The sequence below is a fragment of the Columba livia genome, chromosome 27 (genome assembly GCF_036013475.1).
Source record: "Columba livia isolate bColLiv1 breed racing homer chromosome 27, bColLiv1.pat.W.v2, whole genome shotgun sequence".
In the NCBI taxonomy this organism is placed as follows: domain Eukaryota; kingdom Metazoa; phylum Chordata; class Aves; order Columbiformes; family Columbidae; genus Columba; species Columba livia.
The window spans coordinates 3,328,664-3,351,606 of record NC_088628.1 but is presented as its reverse complement, the minus strand read 5'-3'; the positions used below and the strand labels follow the sequence as shown (position 1 = coordinate 3,351,606).

Below are 22,943 nucleotides of genomic sequence, written 5' to 3'. Positions count from 1 at the left end.
ATCCACCACCTCTCTGGCCAACCTGTTCCATCGTACCATCCCCTGCAGAGCAGCTCCGGGGAGACGTGGGGTCAGGCGTGGGGAGACGTTGGCTCAGAGATGGGACATCCCACCACTGCCTGGGCACCTGCGGGGAGGCAGCAAAGAGCAGCAGGAGAGCGGTGTGGGGTTAGCACAGTGCAGCTTTATTTCCGTGGTGGGGAAGAGTTTCTCCTCCCTGGGCTCAAAGCCCTTGGTACAAAGCTCCTTAGTGACCACAGCCATAACCCACCATGGCCTTCGCTAGCCCTGTGGCTAGCTGCAGCACCCCTGCTCACCGGGCATGGTTCCCACAGAGGGGCAGGAAGAGAGCTTGGTTTTCCCCTCTAGAACTTCCACAGCCCTTTGGATGCCCAGATGCGGGATGGCCAGGGAGGTGTCGGCCACCCCCAGCAGCCCAGGACTTGGGCACATAACCCCAGTCCTGCTGGAGCAGGGACTGGCCATGGTGGGATGCTGGTGGGAGGCTGCCAGGCTTGGGCTGGCTAAGGAGCATCTCCCAAGCATCGTGTGGAGCTTGGAGCCCTCCTGGGGTCCCAGCAGGGCCACCCAGGCAGGTCTGTGTGATGGCACCACGTTCAGACCAGTTTCACCAGCTGGGCAGGGACAGGTCACTACGGTGTGAAGCAGAGAGCAGGCTGCAGGGCTGGATGCCAAAAGGGGGCTGCGCATGGAGGGGGTCACCATCTCCCCCTCTCTTCTTGGAGGGGGCACTTGGGGCTGCCACACACTGAGGAACAAAGCCAGCACTTGGGTCCGGTGCCTACAAACCCCCCAACGGACACAGCTCAGCTACAGAGACACACACACGCGCACTGGACCACGGCAGCGCTCCCGGGGGACACAGACGGGGGGACACGGGGGGCAGGAGGAGGTGGGGATCAAAGCTCTGGTTGAGCAGCGGGCAGAGCCGCCCCGAGCAGGAACCCCATGGACCGTGGCCAAGGGCAGGTCCCGCCGTGCCCTGTCCCATCGCCTCCTGCCCCACGACACAGCCGGGGGACACGGGGGACAGCAGGGACCACGAGCGACATCACCCCTCCAACACATCTCTCCGAGAGTCCCGCGGGCTGCCAAGAGAACTGAAAAGTGCTTAGAAAAGAAACCCCTAGAAAACCCACGGTGGCCACAAGCCCGACCTCACCTCCCTGCCCGGAGCATCTCTGGTGGTCCGGGGTGACACCACAGAGGAAGGGGTGGCCCGGGCCAGCGGGGGTGGGAGGCACAGAGAGCACCTGGGCTCGCCCTGTCCCTGCCCTCTACACCAAGGCGTAGTCGAACTGGCCCCTCTCCAAGCCCTCCTTGTGGTCGGTCCAGGAGGAGGCGGGCATGCGGCTGTAGGGGTCCAGCAGGATGCGGAAGCAGCGCACCATCAGCATCACCAAGAAGACCAGGAGGAAGATGACGAAGGCAAAGACGGTTTTCTGCTCGGCGTCCATCCCCGCGGCGCCGGCTGGGTGCTCCACCAAGGAGGGGGAGAGCAGTTCATAATCCATCGTCGATGCATCATTCATGGCAGAGGCGAGGAGTGCGTGGGCTGGGGGCGTTCAGCTGCCCGGCGTCAGGCTCCCGCTGCGCCCACGCACCGAGGGGGGGTTACTCCATAGCTGCTACACCGAGCGCGGGACTCGCTCCTGCCTGGGACAAGAGCTCCTGGAAGGGAAAGCAGAGATGGTCAGGGAGGAGAAATTGGCCACAGGCTGCACCAGCTCTGCTAAATAACCAGGGGCAGGGAAGTTCACAGGTGGGTCCCTGGTTTTCCAGAAAGCTCAAGAAGCCACTCACGAGGGTGGCAGGGGACCATAAAATCAATCACAGAATCATTTTGGTTGGAAAGGACCCTCAAGATCATCAAGTCCAACCATAACCCACCCCTGGCACTGCCCCATGTCCTGAGAACCTCCTGTCCATCCGTCCAGCCCTCCAGGGATGGTGACTCCAGCACTGCCCTGGGCAGCCTGTTCCAATGCCCCACAGCCCTTTGGGGAAGAAATTGTTCCCCACATCCAACCTCAACCTCCCCTGGGCAACTTGAGGCCGTTTCCTCTGCTCCTGGCGCTTGTTCCTGGGGAGCAGAGCCCGACCCCCCTGGCTCCAAGCTCCTTTCAGGCAGTTCAGAGATCAGAAGGTCTCCCCTCAGCTCCTGTTCTCCAGCTGAACCCCCAGGTCCCTCAGCCCCATCACACTTGTGCTCCAGCCCCTCACCAGCTCTGTTCCCTTCTCTCCACTCGCTCCAGCACCTTGGCACAATGAGGGCCTGTGTTTTGGTACCAGGGATAGAAGGACCCAAGTCCCAATGGAGAAGGACAGCACCTACCTCAATGTGGCTGCATGGGGACACCAGCATTGCTACTGCAGCAGAAGGCTGAGTCCACACAGCCGCGTCACTGAGGGAGGATCTCCAGGGTCCAGCTTTCTTGGGCTAAGGATGCAAAGCAGAAGGACAAAGACAACAAAAGGGGTTATAAGGATCGCAGTCACTAGGAGTCACAGCAAAACACCACAAGGCACCTCTGAAGCTCACAGTGTCTCTTGTCAGACCAGCACTGGATGGAAAAGACCTTCAAGATCATTGAGTCCAACCATAATCTAACTCCAGTACTACCCCATGTCCTGAGAACCTCATGTCCGTCTGTCCAGCCCTCCAGGGATAGTGACTCCAGCACTGCCCTGGGCAGCCTGTTCCAATGCCCCACAGCCCTTTGGGGAAGAAATTGTTCCCAGATCCATCCTCAGCCTCCCCTGGTGCAACTTGAGGGAGGGCAGGAGGATGGGGGTGGGTGGACTGAGCTGAAGGAGCCTCCACCTGGGCAGGGAGCACTTGGCTCTCCCATCCCCAGTCGACAGGCTGGACTCCACATGGTCCTGTCCAGGGGAGAAACATCCACCCATGGAGGAGCAGGGAGGGGACACAGGATCCCGCTCCTCTCCAGGGAAGCCGTTGGGGACAGGGACTGTTCTCCAGAGCCTTCACCTCCTCACAGTGCGCTGGTGCCCTCAGGAAGCCCCTTCCCACAGCCATGTCCCTGTTCAGAACATTCCCCTTCACGGTTCTCAGAGATGCAGGACAAGCCTTGCTAAAATATAAGTGACCCAAGCACAAATCATGTACCTGGAGCTGCCCAACCGACTTACATCACAAGTGCAGCGAGGAGAAGGCACATTCAGGACAAAAATGCAAGATTTTCTGCTAAATAGTATCCCCAGTATTATATCCCATAGTATTCAGGATAAACAATTTCCCCCACATTTGGGATGTGTTGCCTTTTCATTACTGTGTGAAGAATCAGATCTTAATTTCCCAGGAATTTTGAGCAGAGCAAAAAAAAAAGGATGAGAGAGTTAAACGAAGGCAGCTGTTATTTAAGGAACATTTGATTGAGTTTTATTAAGATTCATGTTCCCTTAGTAACTAAAAAGGATCCATGAGCAAAGAAATTGCTTAATAGGGACAGAACTCACACCAAAAGAGGTTCACTGTCAACAATTCAGCAACGCCGCAGTGAGATTCTTCTGGGTACGAAACACGAATTAAATGTTAATTTGGGCAAGGCAAATACCTAATGAGATATTTCTTTTGAACCCAAGGAGGGCGGTGCGGTGTTCGCCGATGCGGGATGCCATCTGCCGCGGAGGGCTCACCTTTCCCACTGCAGCGCCTCCAAAGCGGGGTGCGAGTGGGCAGGAGGGAGGCGCTGGGCTCCCGGCAGGGACTGGGTGACTCAGCCCGTTCCTGGACCACGGGCTCATTCCACCCTTTAAATCCCTGTGGGTTTTTGGCCAAGAGTCAAGAGCTAGAGATGGGTGGTGGATGGGAAAGCACAAGGAGTGTCTGATGCAGAATCAGAGTCTGATCAGGGAAAGCGGCTGGAAAAAGTCTTTGTGTCAGCTAGAAAGGAATTTCTAGATACTAACATTTCAGATATTAGAATCATAGAATGGTTTGTGTTGAAGGGACCTTCCCAGCTCCCCCAGTGCCCAACTGCCATGAGCAGGGACATCTTCACCAGCTCAGGTTGCTCAGAGCCCCGTCCAGCCTGGCCTGGGATGTCTCCAGGGATGGTTCATCTACCACCTCTCTGGCCAACCTGGGCCAGGCTCTCACCACCCTCAGGGACAACAATTCCTTCCTCATGTCCAGCCTGAATCTCCCTCCTTTAGTTTAAAACCATCACCCCTTGTTCTATCACGACAGCCCCTGTTAAAACGTCTGTCTCCATCAGACACCCGCTGCTCCGTGGGGGTCAGGGCTCTCGCAGGACCCGGCTCCATTAGTATTCATTGCATCTCTGCACAACCGCCTGTTGCAACCAGCCAGCAAACGCGATCGCCAGGGAGATCCAAAAGCAAACGCCCTCGCAAGGATTGCAGGCAAACAAGCTTCTGCCTCAGCAGGAGGATTTCTAGGACTTAAGCTCCTTAGAGATGGGAAAAGGCTTTACTTGCAAGTGCGGCAGGGCTGTGGTTCTCCCTCTGTCCTTCCACTCCTGCGCTCCCAAAGCAAAGCGTCCGTCTGTCCGCGGCACGTCCGCTCGTCCCTGCTGGGACGGAGGCAGATAGATGCCTTTTTGGGAAGAGCGCCCTGTGCTTGGCACCGTTACACGGGGCTCATGAGGCAGCTGAATTCTTTGCAGGGTTTCCGTTGCCTTTTTCAGTAAACGCTGGTTCAGACGGACGACTCCCGCAGGGCTCCTGCACGCTGCCAGCGCCGGCGCCGCCCGCGGCTCTGCCAGGGCTGCTCAACTTCCCGCGGGATGCGGAACCCCGAGCACAGAGCTGCACCGTGGCCTCGGGAGTGGTTTTGCCCCATGTTCAAGCACCTCGTGAACCTCCTGGCCGGCCGAGGCTGTTGAACACAGGGCTGTGTTCTCCAGCTGCTTTATGGCGTGCACTCTGGACTTGAGAGCAAACAGGGCCGGGCCTGTCCAAATGGATTTCTGCCTCCCCGTGCATCCCAAAGCCAAATTGTGGACATCTCCTCCTGGGTTTGCCAGGGGGGATGCTGAGACCTCCCCCCCAGCCTTCAAACGGGCTGTGTCTGAACCACCTATGGGTGCATCTGGCCCTATCCATATGGGCAAAGAGCTGCCAAGGGAGAGCCAGTGCAAGGGACCACAGTGCACATCTGGGCTCCCTCTTACCTACAGCAGGACGCTGGAGGCTCCTTCACAAACCGTCCATCCCTCATCACCTTGGCCTTGTCAGGGCTTGGCACGTAAAGGGACAAGGACATCCAGGGCCCAGGAGACATCCTGCCATGGGTCTGGCCCAGCTGCCAGGACCCACACCCAAGCGAGATCCCAAGTGTCAGCAGGATGTCCCAGGTGGTCTGGTGTACCCAGAGGTCCCCTCATGCTGCTCTCAACATCACCTTCCAGTGCGAGGAATGGCAGGACAGGCTGGGACTCCAGCCCAGCACGTCTGTACCCCAAACCCTGACGTAAGACCTTGGGCCAGTCTTCTGCTAAACCAGCCCATGGCCAAGGGTAAAGCCACCATGTCCACCACTGCTTCTCCAGCCCCATGCAGCCACTGTGGAGGGGCTGTCCCAGCAAAGCAGCTTTACTGGGCAGGAATGTGCACACCCTGGGCTTGGAGGGGACAACCAAGCAGATCAGACAAGGGCAGGAGCCTGAGATACGGAGTGTCATGGATGTCCCATCCACTTTGGTGCAAGCAGAGGGGACAACCGTTCAGCCTAAGGGGAGGTTCAGCACAGCAGAGATGTTTGCCCCCAGATTCCAGGCTTTGTGGCCCCCTCATCCCCCTTGGCAGGGGGGTCACAAGCCTGGCCAAGCTCTGCAGAACACCCTTCACGAGTCTCTGCTCCATGGTCATCCCAGAGCACATGGAAAACCCACTGCTGCCAACCCAAGTCACCCAGAAACAAGATAAACCCCCCGGAAAGGTTGTTCCCACCCCAAACACCAGCCTCCTGCTCTCTCCACCTAGACCTGACAACCACCACCAGAAGATCCACTGGTCTCCAGCATCACGCAAACATCTGAGCCCATTCCCTCAACCCACCACTGCAAAGGGTGGGGGGCATCCCTGGCAACAAGGAACGATCCCCCCTTGTCCTCCCCAGCTCTGCAAGGCCACCCTGCTCCCCACACCACGGGGACACGGATGGTACCTGGTTGGCGTGGGCTCCCGGCTCCATCACTTGCCATCTTGAGGGAAGGAGCAGCCGCCTCTCTCCTGGAGAGCACGCAGGGAAGGCAGCTGCTCCTCACTCGCGCTGGAGCGGGTTCCTATGGCGATGCAGAATCAATTATAATAAAAGGTGGAGCACAGCAATTGGAGACGGGAGAAGTTTCGTGAGCTGCCTGCCTGGGGAGGCCAGTCCAGGGAGAGCGCAGGGCTGGGGCTGAGCCTGCCCGTGCGGGGACCACAGCGCCTGCATCCCTGTGTTCCCCCAAAAAGCCGCTCTAAACCCCAGGCAACACACCTGCATCGCTGCCCCTCCAAGATGCAGAATCAGAGGATCATTTTGGTTGGAAAAGACCCTCCAGATCATCGAGTCCAACCATAACCCACCCCTGGCACTGCCCCATGTCCTGAGAACCTCATGTCCGTCTGTCCAGCCCTCCAGGGATGGTGACTCCAGCACTTCCCAGCCCTGTACCCTGTTCCTCTGTCCCTGACCAAAGAGGAGCCATGTCTGTACTGGAAGCCAAACCCCAACTGCTCTAATATGTTTGCCTTGAAATTCTTCTCCCCCCCTTAAGTCTCAGTTAAAAGGTCCGTGCCTGGGGGAGCGGCAATGTGGGGAGCTCCCCACCCTGCCCTCCTCCTCGGAAGCGTTTCAGAGCTGAAGGATATCCTTCTGCTGGAGATTTTGCCTCTGACGACAACAACATCAACAAAAAAACACTGGATGAGCCTCAGGGAAACTCAGGACACAAGTTCCCTGGGGCACACGGAGGCCTCTGGCATTCAGAAATATCGATCCCGACTGCACTTGAGAGCACAGATTTAGTGCTGCACCACAGCCTGCACAGTCACTGCCCCAAAAAAGCGCCGGGAAGGGTGGTCCAAGCTTTAGATTATGCTAAACTAATTGCACCGTGGAGACAGCAAGAGTTTGTTCTGCCTGGACTTAAAGGACTTGATAATTAAATGAGGTTCAGCCTTTGCATTATCTCACCACTCGGCCAAGCACTTCTGAAAGCAAAAAAAAAGCAGAGTGTTTCTCTAATCAGAAATCTATTCACCTATAAAATGCAATAAATCTCAGAAAGGGATCTAAGCACTTTTTTTTTTTAGTGCTGACGAAGTGATATTGTAAAACACTGCAGTGGTTGCACAGGGTAAAACCCTGTGGCATGGAATGACGGCTTTTGTCTTTGAGGACAGTGGCTGTAAACGCACACTTGGATGCTTCGGTTCAAGGCAAAAATGGTTGCCCGTGGCTCAACGCAAACCATTCATTATTCACGCGGCTTTCACAGATTGAAGATTTTCAATTTACCTGCCAATGGCAATTAACGAAGATTAACTTCTGATTTATGGCGGGGCTGGATTGCAGCAAGCGCTGCTGCTGCTTCCGAAGGGCTGGACCGCTTGGGAAAGCTTCTGGGCTCTCCCTGGTCTGAAGGCAACGTGCCGAGGTGCTGCAGCCTGCCAAGGCGGTGCGGACCGAGCCAGGTCAGATCCACCAGCCCCCTCTTAGTCCCCTGGGACTGGCAGGGCTGGTGGCACAATCCCATCCCCTTTCCTGGAAAGTACTGAGCGCCGAACTGGACCTTTCTTCCGAAGGCTGGGGACACGTTTCTCATCCTGCTTGGGTGACGAAGAGGGAAGAGATTGTCTTTTCCTGGGCTCGTCCGGAGCGCTCGGAGCAGCTGACTCCTCTGTGCGGCAGCTGATCAAGCAGAGAATTGCACTTCATTGCTCTTCCCTGTGAGCCAAGTTCAGCTTTGCAAAGCTATTATGGATAACGTGAATGATGCTTCATAGCTGACCTGTTCTTTGATATCTTTGATAACTTAAAAGGGGCCCATAAGAATGATGGGGACAGACTTTAGAGCAGGGCCTGTTGCGATAGGACAAGGGGTGATGGTTTTAAACTAAAGAAGGGAGATTCAGGCTGGACATGAGGAAGGAATTGTTGCCTTGAGGGTGGTGAGAGCCTGGCCCAGGTTGGCCAGAGAGGGGGTAGATGAACCATCCCTGAGACATCCCAGGCCAGGCTGGACGGGGCTCTGAGCAACCTGAGCTGGTGAAGATGTCCCTGCTCATGGCAGGGGGGGCACTGGGGAGCTGGGAAGGTCCCTCCAACACAAACCATCCTGTGATTCTATTCTATGATTCTATGACCAGTGGGGAGATCTCCAGAGCAGATCAGCCCACACCTGGTGCCTGTTGCACCCTCCTGACACTTCACCCCATCACAACTGCTGTGGTGGACAGGAGCGCTGAAGAATCACCCCCCAGCCCCAGACAGAGAGTGAGGACAGACAGGGAACACAGAAGTCTGGAACCTTCTCATTTCCAGCTGCTTTGTCCCACCCAGTACATGCACAGATGCCCAGACCTTCTGGTCACCAGGGACTGTGTGACACAGGGTGAGACTGGGCTGGTACCTCGGGGCTGGCACGAAACACCGGCTGCTGCTGTGGGGCAGAGAGGAAGCATGTCTGCTTCACTCTAATTAGCATGAATCATTAAATAAAATGTCCCCTTCCTGACTTCAGCATGTGTTAGCGAAATAGCTCTATCAAAGCCGCCTTGTCAGGGGACAAGAAGTATCCTTCTGCTGGGATTTTACAGTCGCGGAACTATCCCTTGCCATTGACAAGAGCAATTAATTACTTCAAAGTCATTTGCAGTAATAAATTAACTTCTCTTTTTTTCCTCCCCGTTAAGCTGGAGCATAGCTGCTGAGTAAACAGACGGATCTGGGCAGGCACACGGTGTCAGCTTGAGACCCCTGTGGCCGGGCTCTGAAGCAGATAAAGGCTCAGTTTTGCTCCCTGGAGGTCTCTGCTGGGTTCCAGACATGCAGGAGGTTCTTGATAGAGCTCCAGGGTCTCCTTGTCTCACAATGTCACAGCCATGGACACACACAAGCTTTCCACCACTGCCCTGAACAGGCACCTCCAAGAGTTCGTGCCTTGCAGCCCAACTCATTCGTGCAGATGGGGTTTACCTGCCCATTTCTACCCAGACATCAGCTAGAACAGCACAGAGTTGCCCCAAATTGTCCCGACGTCTCCCTGAACTCCTCCCAATGGTGACCACATGGGATGGGCCAGGGTCCCTGCTCGGGGAGTCTGTCTTGGGCTGGGATGGGTGGAGGTTGAGGGGCTGGAAGGGGTCCAGGGGAAGCTGAGGAGGAGAAAGAGGTCCTGGAGCGATAGTTTCCAGGGGCCAGGCAGCACAAACAAATAAAAGGAAGAAATCCGGACCTCAAGTCCCAAGGAGAAGACTTGAAGTCTCTCCAGACACCCACTAACAGGAGGAACTGAGACCTGAAGTGAGACGGACAGCAGTGAATGCACCCACGGCTGCAGACAACCGGCCTCCAAACCAAATTCCTGCAGCTTTCAGCCCAACCCAGCCGTTTTCTGGTTGTGCACGGGTGGTTTATCTGATGGACCTGTGGGTAAATGGAAAAGAACAAATGCAGGGCAGCTCCCTGGGCAGACTCATGTCCAATGGAGTGTTCCATGGGTGTCTCCTGCCCCTCGGCTCTTCTTTGAGTCCTGGTGGTGCGGCAGGACAGAGAGCACTGGAGGACATGGGCACAGCAACACCACCAAGCGCTCAGTCCCACCAGCCACGTGAGGACAGCCCTGGTGACGGGCTCTGTCAGATGCTCATTGGCAGGAACTGAGCCATCAAACCTGCAGCTTTCTGGCTGCTCTTCTCTTGCCATGTATCTGCACGAGTAGATTTCATGTCCAGTTTAAGCCCTTGGCCCATCTGCCTGGCTCTGGAGGTGGTTCTTTCAAAGCCAGGCCCACGCAACGGCAAAGGGAGACGCATCTGCAAAGCAACATGGTTTTCAACAGATATATTCAAATGATGCGTCAGCCCAGGTGACATGGAGGCTCCAGGACACAAATTGTGTTGACACGTTCACTGGGAGACATTAATCTGGTCCTAGATAATTCACGCAGAGAGTCTAGTGATAAAGAGCAGCATTCCCTGAGCAGGCTCTTTCTGAAAGAATTTGTCACCATCAATAAATTGCTGGGAGATTTATTTCTGCCAGCCCTAAAACTGCACACAAAGTAATGCGATTTGTTCAAACTCTTTAACATGCTGTTCTCCTTGATTTAAAGTCTGTTGAACTATCTTTATTTTCTTAGCACATTATTAATTCAGATTCTGGCTCTGACGTGAAGGAACTGAGATGCCTCTAGAGTCTGTAATGTGGGAAAGAGAGGAGGAAAGGGCACATAGAAGGGCTTAAGCAGCAAAAAAAACAGCTCAGCCCAACTTCAAGCTGGGAATAAGCAAACTTAATCCACATCTTGCGCCTCACTTACATTCTTCTTCATGCCTACAGCTTCGACCACATCAAGACAACCCAACTTCAGAGCTTCCAAGGGGTCTGTTCATCCAAGACTATGTAAATGTACTTTAATCTCCTCAGCTCCCCGACTTACAACCCCAGTTCCAAGGCCAGAACAACAGTTCTGAGACTTCACTGACCTGAACTGCTGGCACACCGGACAACGGCCGTCTCCAACCCTTCGGGATGGTTTGCCAGCTTTTGCAAGACACCTGATCAGCCCACGCACAATTTAATCAACCTTTCCTTCATAGCAGCACCTCTGGGGCCCATGGTGAGGAATTTTATGCTTTTAACTCGGCTTTGTGCCACAATCTATGGCAACATCTCACCAAAACTGGCAGCTCCAGCATCCGCTGAACCCAGAGGAGAAGGGGTGAGAAGCTGGGAAGTGTCCAGCCCAGGATGGAGCTGGATCTCCAAAGATCCACAAATAAGCGTGGAAACACCCCACAAATGGCAAGGAACAGGTCTTCCACTATTTTTGTACAGAACCAGCTGACTTCCACCCCTTTACAGTGGGTAAATTGCCTACAGGAACCTTCCTGCCTTTAACCTCCGTGTCCCTGAGCTGCGCAAAACAACTTCAGCAATTCCTTGGTTGAAAAAAAGCTCCTGGTGAACATCTGTTCTGAAAAGCAACAACCCTTCACCGTCTCATTAGCAAATTCCCCAGGCGAAGGAGCAACCTTTGCAGACGCTCGGCTTTTGTTGGCTGGCCCTGGCCAGGAAGGATAATTCTCGAACTCCTGGGCCAACACAGAGCAGGGTGTCACCCAGCCCCAGAAAATGGAGCTGCAGCCCTGGATGGGCGCACTGAGCCTGGTTAGTCTCGGTGCTGAAACCAGGCTGCACAGTCACTGCTTCTGTAGATGGGGACTCTGCCTCATCCATCCCATCACCTTCTCTATCAGTTCAGGGCTTGTCCCACCCAGTGCTCCAAACTATTTATCCTGAAATACGAAACAATCAGCCCAGGAAGAGAAGTGTGGCCACATTAGACACTCCTTTGAGCAGGGCCTGTTGCAATAGGACAAGGGGTGATGGTTTTAAACTAAAAGAGGGGAGATTCAGGATGGATATAATGAAATTGTTGGCCCTGAGGGTGGTGAGAGCCTGGCCCAGGTTGGCCAGAGAGGTGGTGGATGAACCATCCCTGGAGACATCCCAGGCCAGGCTGGACGGGGCTCTGAGCAACCTGAGCTGCTGAAGATGTCCCTGCTCATGGCAGCGGGGGGCACTGGGAGCTGGGAAGGTCCCATCAACCAAAACCATTCTGTGATTCTATGATCAGTGGGAAGATCTCCAGAGGAGATCTCCTCGTGCCTGTTGCACCCTCCTGATGCTCCCCGGTGCGATTACACTCCCAGCTCATCCATCCATCCACCTCCCAGCCTGTCAGCTCCCGCAGCATCCCGGCAGCATCCCGACCAGCCGGTGGCCGATGCAGGTTGCCATGGTACCCACAAGGTACCTTAACTGCATTGACATTAACCGCAAGGTTACGACGCGGCTTTTCTACTCATGCTGCTCTAGCTGGGTGGTCTCCAGCCTGGCACAGTGCCCGGGCAGGTTTCAGGTGCTCAGACCCAACCGCTGGCTCTATAGAACTTACTCTGCCTTGAAAGCGAGCCGAGCTCAGCGTGGGATCACTGCCACCTCCCTCACTAGGTTTTTCTTCTTTTTCCCTTAAATCACTGATTCATATTCTCAGTTTTAATTGCATCATAACCCAGTTTTGCCTGGGAATCTATTCCAGGAGCAGAAGGGTGCCTAATATAAAGTTACTGGAATAACTGCACCTGTCTGCATCTCCCAGGGGTTGTAGCATCATTACAGCGAGGGCTGGTCCCAGCAGAATGTGACTATCAAAGGAACATTGTGCAAAAGGGCCTTGATCAACACGCTCGAGGAGCTTGGAAACAACCCCAGTATTTCCCAGTTCTCCCAACAGGGACGGTGCTGCTCATGTTGGGTTCCTCTGGATCAACTACGGAAAACCTCAGGTTCCAAGACACCCACCCAACATCTGCTTACGGTGTCCCAGGGACTCGAGAAACTATGGGCTATGGCTGCTTTTCCCAGAAACTCAGCAATACCAACAAGAGGATCATGAAAATCACAGAATAGTTTTGGTTGGAAAAGACCTTTAAGATCCATAAGCCCGACCATTAACCCAGCAGTGCCAAGTCCACGTCTAAACCACGTCCCCAAGGGCCTCATGTGCAAAGAGCAAATTCGAACTGAACTTGGTTTATTCTCAACTTGGTCTTCACAGTTTAATGTAAATTGTTAATTAACGGTGCTCCAGACTCAGAATCTGAACAGTGAAAAGCTGCTCAAAGAGAAGGGAAGCTGATGCCTTGTTTTTCTGCAGATTACCTAGAAATCACAGGAGAGACAACCCTGGGTGGCAGGTGGACCCGCTGGGTCCCGGCAGGCACAGGTGTCCTGGTTTTGCTGGGTTTCGCTGGGTTTCGGAGCGAAGGGCCTGTGCGTTCACCTGAAGTGCCCCGGGAGCCTGAGCTGTAGCCAGGGGGATGGAAAAAGATGCCAATTCAGAAAGAGAGACAGGCACTGGGCCAGTGGGAACAGCTTGGGTGAGCTGAGCATCGGTCCGAGACCCAACACGGTTTAATCAACAAGATCAGGCAATCTATCCTGTGTCTCCTTTTGAAAACTAGTACTTAAAGTCAGGAATCTTTAGCTGGGATTGCTAATCACACAATCACTGGTTGGAAAAGACCCTCAAGACTGAGTCCAACAGTTAACCCAACCCTGGCACTAGCCCATGTCCCTAAGAAACTCATCTATACATCTAATAAGCATGTTGAGCCAGGATATGTGATTACAGGCTATTGATTACTCTCCCTCTCTTTCTGGAGAACAGCAAATATAGTTCCTGGACTGAAGAAAGAACAGTAGAGACAGAAGCACCTACAGACACCACGTAGGCCAGCTACAACAGCACTAAAGCTGGGAACAAAGCAAAGATGTATATGTGAAATAAGATAACACGCTGCAGCACCGGCAGACTGTGCCCATGCCAGGCAGGCTGACGGTTCTTTTCAATAACGTCATTGTTTACAGGAAGAAATTCCAATTAATGTCATCCACCAGGATTCCAGCAAAGCACATGGCATGGTGAGAAATCTGTAGTCGGGCTGGGGGTGAGGGTGGACAAAATAGGATGAGCTGTCCTGAAGGAAGAAGATGGGGAATAAAGCTCGATATTCTCCACAGGCTGATTTTAAAGGTCTTTTCCAACCAAAGTAGCCTGTGCTGCTCAATTATTTAATTTTAATTTGCATTTTTCCTCTTGTTTTTAATACCCACTAACAGAAGATGGGGCACATGCCTTCCATCAGCACAAATACAGGGAGAAGTTTACAAGATAACTGCCTAAAAGATATGAGTGTTAACGCTCTGTGCAAGAAACCCCACAGAAATGCTGACTAATTCTTATAAGATGGTAAGTAACTGTATTATTTTTAATTAGCAATTAAATTACTTAGTAATTTCTTGCATTTAAACAGTAATATAAGTACAAACAATGCTAAGCAAATCCGGTCTTTAGCATTTAATTACCAGGCTCTCCTATGAATTATTTAGCAAGTGGGCAAATACGCTACTCCAAAGAAACCCATTGCTGCAATTAAGTGATGTTTTAAATTGTTTCTTTGGGTTGCTGGCCTGCCTGGCACCATTCATGTGCAACAGTACCCATAGCAATGCCGGGGTATTTCTGTGGAAAACGGAGCTGGATTTCAGGTAAAACCACACAGGCTAGAAATGTGCAGGAGGTGGGTTGTCCACCCCATGGGTCTGCATGGTACCAGTGGCATCGATAAATCACAACAAGCTACTCTAGAGCTGTTTTCTACTTTCAGGAAGATTCTAAACATGGAACATCCTGGGCTCATGGAAACATGAGGATCTCCAAACCCCACCTGCCACCAGCTCTGGAATAAGCCCAAGAATGCTCAGAACAGCCACTTGCTTTGTTAAAACGCAGCTGAAGGGGATTCTCCCAGAACTCATAGCCCATCTGCACCTCGCTCCTCTCTAACCCAAATCTCATTAGCTCCCAATTAAACTGATCACTTCTCATCTCGTCCCAGCAGATGCGAAAAGTATTTGATCCCTTTATAACAGCTTTATGTGTTGGGAAGAGCTTCCCTCCCTCTCTTTGCTGAACAAATTCAGCTTGTTCCGTCAGCCTTCCTGGTCCTTCTTCACTGTCTCAAGTCCTGCTGCTTTCTCCAGCGGGATTCAGTTCCAGCAGGACAGGGAACTGCTGCAGAGAGTCCAGCGCAGCCACCAAGATGCTGAAGGGAGTGGAGCATCTCCCGTGTGAGGAAAGGCTGAGGGAGCTGGGGCTCTGGAGCTGGACAAGAGGACACTGAGGGGGGACTCATTCATGGGGATCAAGATGGAAAGGGGGAGTGTCAGGAGGATGGAGCCAGGCTCTTCTGGTGACAACCAGTGACAGGACAAGGGGCAATGGGTGCAAACTGGAACACAGGAGGTTCCACTTGAATATGAGAAGAAGCTTGTTTGGGGTGAGGGTGGCAGAGCCTGGCCCAGGCTGCCCAGGGGGTTGTGGAGTCTCCTTCTGTGCAGACATTCCAACCCGCCTGGACACCTTCCTGTGTAACCTCATCTGGGTGTTCCTGCTCCATGGGGGGATTGCACTGCATGAGCTTTCCAGGGCCCTTCAACCCCTGACACTCTGGGATTCTGTGTGGGAGCAAAGCTGGGATCACACAGGGGTCTGCAGAGGGATGAATCTCCCCACTCAGGAACCAGGTCACCCAGGAAAAATTCCACCAAGGTTTCCTGCCCCCAGCCCTCTCCATGGCTTCTCAGCCCAGCTGCAGAGCACATTTCTCAGGTCTGGCAGAACGTGGGACACCCAAGAAGAAGATACCAATTGCAAGAGGATCATCCCCTCCCATCACATCCCTGCTTGGCGGAAGGACAGCCAACTCTCCTTTGCCTGGGATGCAGCCAGACACGGCTGGATCACACCACGCTGTGCCGGAGAGACGATTCCTTCTGAGCTCTGTTAGAGGGGAGGAACTGGAGCCTGGCAGAGTCTGTTCCGGGGCTGAAATTGGATAATTTCTTATCAATTGTCCATTTTGGCGTCACCACTGAAACCCAGCGCTTGCCAAGCAGTGTGTTCAACTGCAGCTCCAGTTTCAGAGAGAGGTAACATTAACAGAGGTAGCCTTAAATTAACACATTGCCCCACACATTGCCCCCTCAGCTCTGTGCATCAGCACGATTCCAAATGAGCAAACATCTCCTGGAGGACTCAAATCGTTCAAGCCATTTTGGCCAGGTAGCTCAAGCTTTGCCCAAAGAGCAAATATCCTGCGTTGGGCAGCTGAATGCTCTGGAATTTATCCCTTCCACCCATACCCTTCAGTGGCAAATGGGAGCAGGAGAAGGAGGGAGAAAAGTGAAGGCAAAACAGCACTGGAACTGGTTGAATGGGGCCGCCCAGTCACACTGCAGCCCCCTGGGAGGGTTTTAACCTGGAGAACGTCCCTCCAACACTTTTGCAGGCAGGTGTGTGACATTGCAGGGCCAAGCAGAAGACCCCAGGAGCTGAGGTGACCAGCAGCAGCCACCCCCGGACAGAGCTGCTCCCTCCACAGCGGTGTCAAAACATCTCCCGTCCGCTGCGATGAGCTGATAAAGATGCAGATCGATGCCAGGGCTCCAGCGCGTGTAAATCGATGCTGTTCCCGTGACTGGAGCAGATTGCTACTAACTCCAAGCAATGTTATCTGCCATCAGCAGGAAGAGCCACATTGCTGCGGGAAACCGGGGGATCCCATTTCTGCCTCCCTTAGGGAAGGTGAGAATCGAATCTCACTTGTGCCACAGTTCCCGGCACCTGGAGCACTCTCCTGGCCCAACCGAGGCTTCGACAAGCCATAAACTGGCCATTCAAAGGAACTGGGAGCTACCATGTGAAAGGAGCATCCCCAGAGCTTGAGCCTCAGGCAACAAATAGATCCCCAAATCCTTTCAGCCCACTGCTGCGACACTTTTCCCTTCCTGCATCCACTGTGCCTGCGGAGAAGCAACAATATCAGGGGCAAATAGGAGGGGACCTTCTAACCCTCAGTCCTGCTGTAAAAGGGCCGTGGTCAGAGAAGACCTGTGTCCCATTCATGGCGATCTGTGTCCCCTCCATGGAGACCTGTGTCCCATCTGTGGGGACCTGTGTCCCCTCCACCCACCTGCTCCAGGCTGCGGCTTTTCGGTTCCACCGCGCGCGGCTCCGGCGCAGCGCCAGGTCCCTCAGCTCCCGGCGCTGCTCCCGTCTGCGCTCCCCTTGCAGCGCGCCCCTTGTGCCAGGACACTTTGTGCCATCTCGATGCCAAGTGCTTGTCATCGCCTCTTGATTTGCTTCCCCGCCACGTAAAAAGCTGAGAAACGCATCCCCACGCGCATTCCTGGAAGCAGGTCGGTGTTGCTGCAGCAAACTCCTTGCACCCGCATCATTGCGCCTTCTGTCGAGAAGCAAGGCTGGACAGACAGTGCCAGCACCCTGCCAGACAGACGGACAGCATCCCATGCCCAAAACACATATTTCCTCACAGATATTCTGTGTGTGAGTTGTGATGCCCCTGGAATGTGCGGGGAGAACAGAGCTCGCTTTGCTTACCAGCCTGTGAACGCTGCTCAGAGATATTTAGTGCTACAGAGCCCAAACAAAGCTGGAAGAGAAGTTCAGTAATTCACATCCTGCCTGTTCTGGAGCTCCCAGGAGTTGTTTGTTCTTTTCCATGTGCTCAAGCAATCGCTCTCTTGTGGGCGCAATGATATCCGCTCTTTAACACTTACATTAACTGGGTAATTCAAGCAGCAAAGTGTGCTTCCAAATACAGTGTCTGAGTACAAAAACCTCCGCAAAGGAGGTTCTGCTTTGGTGTCTGGGATGTAAAGACCCAGTAGGCACTAAGCCCTGCCAGGATAGGAAGAGAAAGGCAAATAAGGGCTGAGAGGCCATAAATATCCATGGCTACATCTGTATTGCGGGATGCTGGCAGCTTCCCAGGCTCCAGGTCTATGTCTCAGCGATGTCCGAGCTTCACAGCCGCATCCCACCTCCCCACACACAGAAACCTTCAACCTGTGCTGGGGGCCGGGTGCAGAACGGTCTGAGCTCTCTGCTTCAAAGCCAGTTCAATGGTGTTCCAACACCATCAGGTAAAGAACCGTCCAGCAGCTCCAGCAGCCGCGGCACGGGCAGGAGCTGGATCCGGCCGCCCAGCGTGGGACGGGACGGGACAGAGTTAACGCTGGTTTTCCTGGCACATGCAGACCCCGAGTCCTGCCCGAGGAGCTGCTCTGCTTGCCTCAACAGTGCCATCGAAAAGAACCTCAGGACAATGCTGGGCAGCAGGTCTGGGGCTGATTCCTGTCGCCAAAAGGGTCCACAAGCAGAACATACTGAGAACAGAGCCAGGACTGGGGAAGCATTTTGGTTGGAAAAGCCCCTCAAGATCATAGAGTCCAACCATAAACCACTCCCAGCACTGGCCCATGTCCTGAGAACCTCATGTCCGTCTGTCCAGCCCTCCAGGGATGGTGACTCCAGCACTGCCCTGGGCAGCCTGTCCCAGCGCTGCCCCCCAGATGCTCGACCATCTCAGAGCCCCATTACACATCATTCCTCGGGTCACCACAGCTCTGCCCTGGCAGGTACCTGCTCCTCCTTCCACAGACCTCCAGCAGCTTCCCCAGCTCTGCTCTAGGTCCCCGCGCTCCCCGAGCAACCAGCCCCCCACCACCCTCCACCCATCTGGCAGCCCTCTTCATTTATCTTTACACCCTTAATTCTCCCATTAAATGGTGCAGCTCTGCACTCAAAGCTGGAAAAAAAACCCAGCCTAATGGCCATTAAGTTCCCCTACAGAATATTAGATTCAGATCCATCAATTTTACTTTGTAGAGGATATTTGCAGTAAAAATCAGAGCAGCTCCCAGGCGCCTGACAGCCCAACAGTGTTTTCTTCCTAAGAGCAGCTGTTCAGAAAACACATCGGCTCAGGATTTACTGGCAGTTGGCAATAGGAGATAGTTCAGAGCCGCGAGCCAGAAGATGCCACCCGCTTCTGCCACTCATGTCAGCATCCGTGAAGAAACCACGGAGCCAATAAAACACGCCTGCTGCTCTAACCCTCCAGCTTTCCGGCATCCAGCCCTGGTCACTGGTGTGCAGCCCAGTTCACCCCCAGTGAGCACTGGGAAGGCTGCCCCAGCCGTGCTGCAGACAGTGCAGCAGAACCAGCCAACTGCTAGGGGGATAAAATAAGAACGAGCAGATTTCTCTGGCAGAAACACGGCGAGGAAGGCAGCACATTGCCTACATTGCCCAGCCGGTGCCATCCGCAACAGGTTGATGGGAGCAGCCGCCCTCTGCCAGCCCGGGGAGCGGGTTTGCAGGCAGACAGCGTGGTTGTGCATCCCTGGAGATGTGCCAAATCCTCTCCAGGGGGACCTGCATTTCACCCGTGTGATGTGTTTGCAGCTTGCAGAGGCGATGCCAGGTCTGTCCCTTCCCCTCCTGGAGCAGCCCTGCGCACACATCCCACAGCAGCCCAGCAGTGGTCCCTGGAACTGGGGGAAGAGCGCGGCCTTACCCTGAGATTTGCACAATTTCTGCCCGCAAGCATCAAGCTGGGGCTGCGCTGCTAACGGCAAGAGCTGAGGTGGAACAAGATGGAACCTGCTTCACCCAGCCCACCTGCCAGGACAACCTTCCCCCCTCCCGCCCCACGCACCAGCCCTACCAGAGCGTCACCAGAACCTCTCACAGAGCAAAACCAGAGGATCATAGAGTCATTAAATTATTTTGGCTGGAAGAGACGCTCAAAATCACCAAGTCCAATCATTCCCCACCCCTGTCCCTGCCCCGTGTCCTGAGAACCTCATGTCCGTCTGTCCAACCCTCCAGGGATGGTGACGCCAGCACTGCCCTGGGCAGCCTGTTCCAATGCCCCACAGCCCTTTGCAACCTCCCAGCTGCAAATGCAATGTTCTCAATGATACTAACAGCAAGAAACACCACCAGATTAATTTTCTAATGTTGCAGAGCCTTACCCGCCTGGCCCCAAACTGGACATTAAAGGGACAACAAGCTCCCACTGGGTGCACTGATTCTGTTCAGCTTAACATCTGTGCCCCAAGCTGGCGGGTACTAAACTGGGCAAAGCAATCGGAGGCCTCAAGTCCCTCGTTACAGCATCGCAGCCTGAGCTTGGGGTGGCTTGCAGCACATACAGAGGGACACTGGGCAAGTAGAACTGGAGTCACACTTCCCCATGTACTGCAAACAGGTCTGCCCCGCCAGGCTCAGGATTTCACCTCCTCTGCTTTTGGGCAGATTTATGGCAGATAAATAATAGCTGGGAGAAAGCAGAGCATCTCTGGGAAGGGCAGGAAGGTAAGGATGGGAGTCAAGCGCTGGGGAGCCCCTAACCCTTGGCAAATCCACACCTGCCGCTGCCAACAGCTTTTATCCTCATGTTTAACATGAGGCTCTGCACCAAAAACTGTCCCTGGCAAGCCCAGTTTTCGCAGGGCTCGGGAGAGCCGAATCCCCTCTGCCACGGGCAAGGCTCAGCGACACTCCCAGCACCGCATGGAGAGTTCCCGCAGCTCCAACTCTTCCCAAGAGGGTGAAAATTCAAATTAAACCAGCTCTTTTGTGAGGCTGCTTTGGCTCGTTCCTTTGTCCCAGGTCTCTGTGCAATCCTCCCCTGGTTCCGCACAGGCCCGCGGCTCCAGAAGGGAGAAATCAGCTCGATTTCATTCAAAAGTTTCACACCCCCCCACCAGCCCTCCAGCATCCTCCAAGGCCCCCCAGCACACGGGGGTTTTTGCAGTCACCTCATCCCTTCCAGCTATGAGAACTCTCAAATCAGCAGTTTTGCAGCAGCTGCAGAAATTCCCTGTTTTCGACTTCTTCCCCACAACGCCCAACCCCATTTTCGCATCTAGTAGCGGTATTTCTTCCTAAATCCATATTATTTTTCACCCCCCTCCAGGTTGTCACAGACCCCCGGCAGCGCATCCACCCCGGGGATACCTCAATTCTCCAGGACCCCCTTCTCCGCAGGGCACCCCGGAGCCTCCGGGAGCCCCACCGGGCGGTGGCTTTGACCTGGTGGGGGGAGCAGCCGGTACCGGGAGCGCTCCCCCCGGCCCATCCTCCCCCTGCCGCCCCTGCGGAGCCGCTACCGGGCGGTTCCCGGTGCAGCCCCGGGCTCGGCTCAGCCACCGCCCCCCTGATACCGCGATCAAACTTTGCCGGGAGCCCCCCCATCCCCGGCTCTCCCCCCAGTTCTCACCTGCGCTCCGGGCGGCAGGCGGGGGCCGCGCCCGCCCCGCGGCTCCCCGAGCCCATCCGGACCGGCCCGGCCCCGTTCCCGGCCGAGAGAGCGGAGCGAAGCCGCCCGGTGGTTGCGGGGCCGGGGTTTGAATTCGTCCAACCCGCCCTGATTGGGCTGCGGAAGGCGGGGGACACACACACACACACACACGGGGTGGGGCCCGGGATTGTGGAGAGGGGGGCGGAGTGTGGATGCGGAGCGGGGGGGGGATGCAGCGGCTGCGAGGAGGCAGGAGGGTGTGGGGGGGATGCGGGGGAGGTGGCAGCGTGGGGATGGGGGGGCGAGGGGGGTGATAACTCGGGGATGCGGGAAGGTGTGGAGGATGGAGTGCTGGGGGGTGCAGGGTGATGTGATACCCTGGGTATGCAGGGGGATGCAGGGACATATGGTACCCTGGGGATGCAGGGGGTACTGGGGTGCAGGGGGTGTGGTACCCTGGGGATGCAGGGGGTGAGGGGGTGTGGTGGATATGGTACCCTGGGGATGCAGGGGGGTGCAGGGGGGTGTGGTTCTGTGGTGATGAAGGGGATGCTGGGGTGGAGGGAGATGTGAAACCCTGGGGATGCAGGGGGGGTTGGGGTGCAGGGGATGTGGTACCCTGGGGATGCGGGAGGTGTGGGGGGTGCTGTCAGATGTCGCCACGGGGGTGACAGCATTGCTGCTGTTTGTGCTCAGCGCCAGCTCGCAGCTGGGAGTGTGATTTGCTGTCCAAGATCAGCAGAGCTCCCCTGTCCTGCTGGGCCATCTCCAGGGGACTTGCAGGGCCAGCACTGGGTGACAGCAGGGACAGGAGAACAGTGATGGAGATGCTGGTCCTCTCCAGCCAGTTGCTACCAGCACACGCTCAGCCCATCCCTGCAGCCAAGCATAGTTGGTGCTGCTGCACCACAGCCATCATAGAATAAAATCATAGAATGGTTTGGGTTGAAGGGACCTTCCCAGCTCCCCAGTTCCCCCCCCTGCCATGACAGGGACATCTTCAGCAGCTCAGGTTGCTCAGAGCCCCGTCCAGCCTGGCCTGGGATGTCTCCAGGGATGGTTCATCCACCACCTCTCTGGCCAACCTGGGCCAGGCTCTCACCACCCTCAGAGCCAACAATTTCTTCCTCATGTCCGGCCTGAATCTCCCTCCTTTAGTTTAAAACAATCACACCTTGTCCTATCACAACAGGCCCTGCTCAAAAGTCTGTCCCCATCTTTCTTATGGGCCCCTTTTAAGTATGGAAAGGCCACAATAAGGTCTCCCCGGAGCTTCTCTTCTCCAGGCTGAACACCCCAACTCTCAGCCCGTCCTCAGCATCTCCCCATCATCTCCTCCATCCTGCCCTGAGCCTGCCAGGACCAGCTTCCCAGGAGAGCAGCTGCTGAGCCGTACCTGTCGGTGCAAAGCCTGGGTCAGAACTCGTTACGGGCTCCTCATTAAATGGGAAGAGGTGTCTGTTGGTGAGACAGAGACCTTTGCTTCCCAGGCAGTGGGATGCTCCGGGCGCGGAGAAGCTTTAATAGGGTGCTGCCTTGCGTTGCATAGAAAAATTCACCATTTGTAGTTGCTTATAATTTGCAGCCCTTGCTCTGGAACAGCCCGAGTCATCACTGACAACACCGAAGAGGGGGAAAAAAAGAGTGGCAAAGTGTTGCTGCGCACCGCTTATGTGTATCTATGGTTACAGGAGATCGTGCCGGAGGATGTCAGACGTTACTGGGGAAATCAGACGTGCTGGTGTCGATGGGGACCGCGGGAGCTCATCCCCCGTCAGGGCAGGGTTGGGCTGCTTGGCGCAGACCCACACGGCAACCGGGGGGGCTAAAAATAAAACGCCAGCCGTTTGGAGAAGAAAACAGCCCCCACACCGCGGGCGAGGGAAACACGAGCATCGCCCGCTGCCGCAAGCGCCTGGAACGCGTTCCCGGCAACACGCGCCGTGTGCCGAGGAGCCGCTCCCGCCCGGGCGGTTCTCGCA

General features: G+C 55.0%; 2 protein-coding genes across 3 annotated transcripts in view; both read right to left on the bottom strand.

The window, feature by feature from the left end:
• Positions 1–22,943, bottom strand: part of LOC110355552 (killer cell lectin-like receptor subfamily F member 1) — a 201,229-nt gene that overhangs the window by 165,901 nt on the left and 12,385 nt on the right. The window lies entirely within an intron of this gene.
• CTXN1 (cortexin 1) lies at positions 165–21,170 on the bottom strand. Of its 2 annotated transcripts, XM_065042687.1 has the most exons (4): positions 20,941–21,142; positions 6,176–6,293; positions 2,357–2,461; positions 165–1,692 (listed from the first exon to the last, which is right to left on the bottom strand). In XM_065042687.1, exon 4 carries the CDS (start codon positions 1,551–1,553, stop codon positions 1,299–1,301), a length of 255 nt encoding a protein of 84 aa, XP_064898759.1. In that variant the 5' UTR covers positions 1,554–1,692; positions 2,357–2,461; positions 6,176–6,293; positions 20,941–21,142; the 3' UTR covers positions 165–1,298. The 2 variants fall into 2 exon arrangements, with proteins under 2 accessions (XP_064898759.1, XP_064898757.1); XM_065042685.1 differs by lacking the exon at positions 6,176–6,293 and having other exon boundaries at positions 20,941–21,170.

Excerpts from the sequence above, each read along its gene's own strand:
- CTXN1 (XM_065042685.1), bottom strand. The coding sequence starts at position 1,553 with ATGAATGATGCATCGACGATGGATTATGAACTGCTCTCCCCCTCCTTG.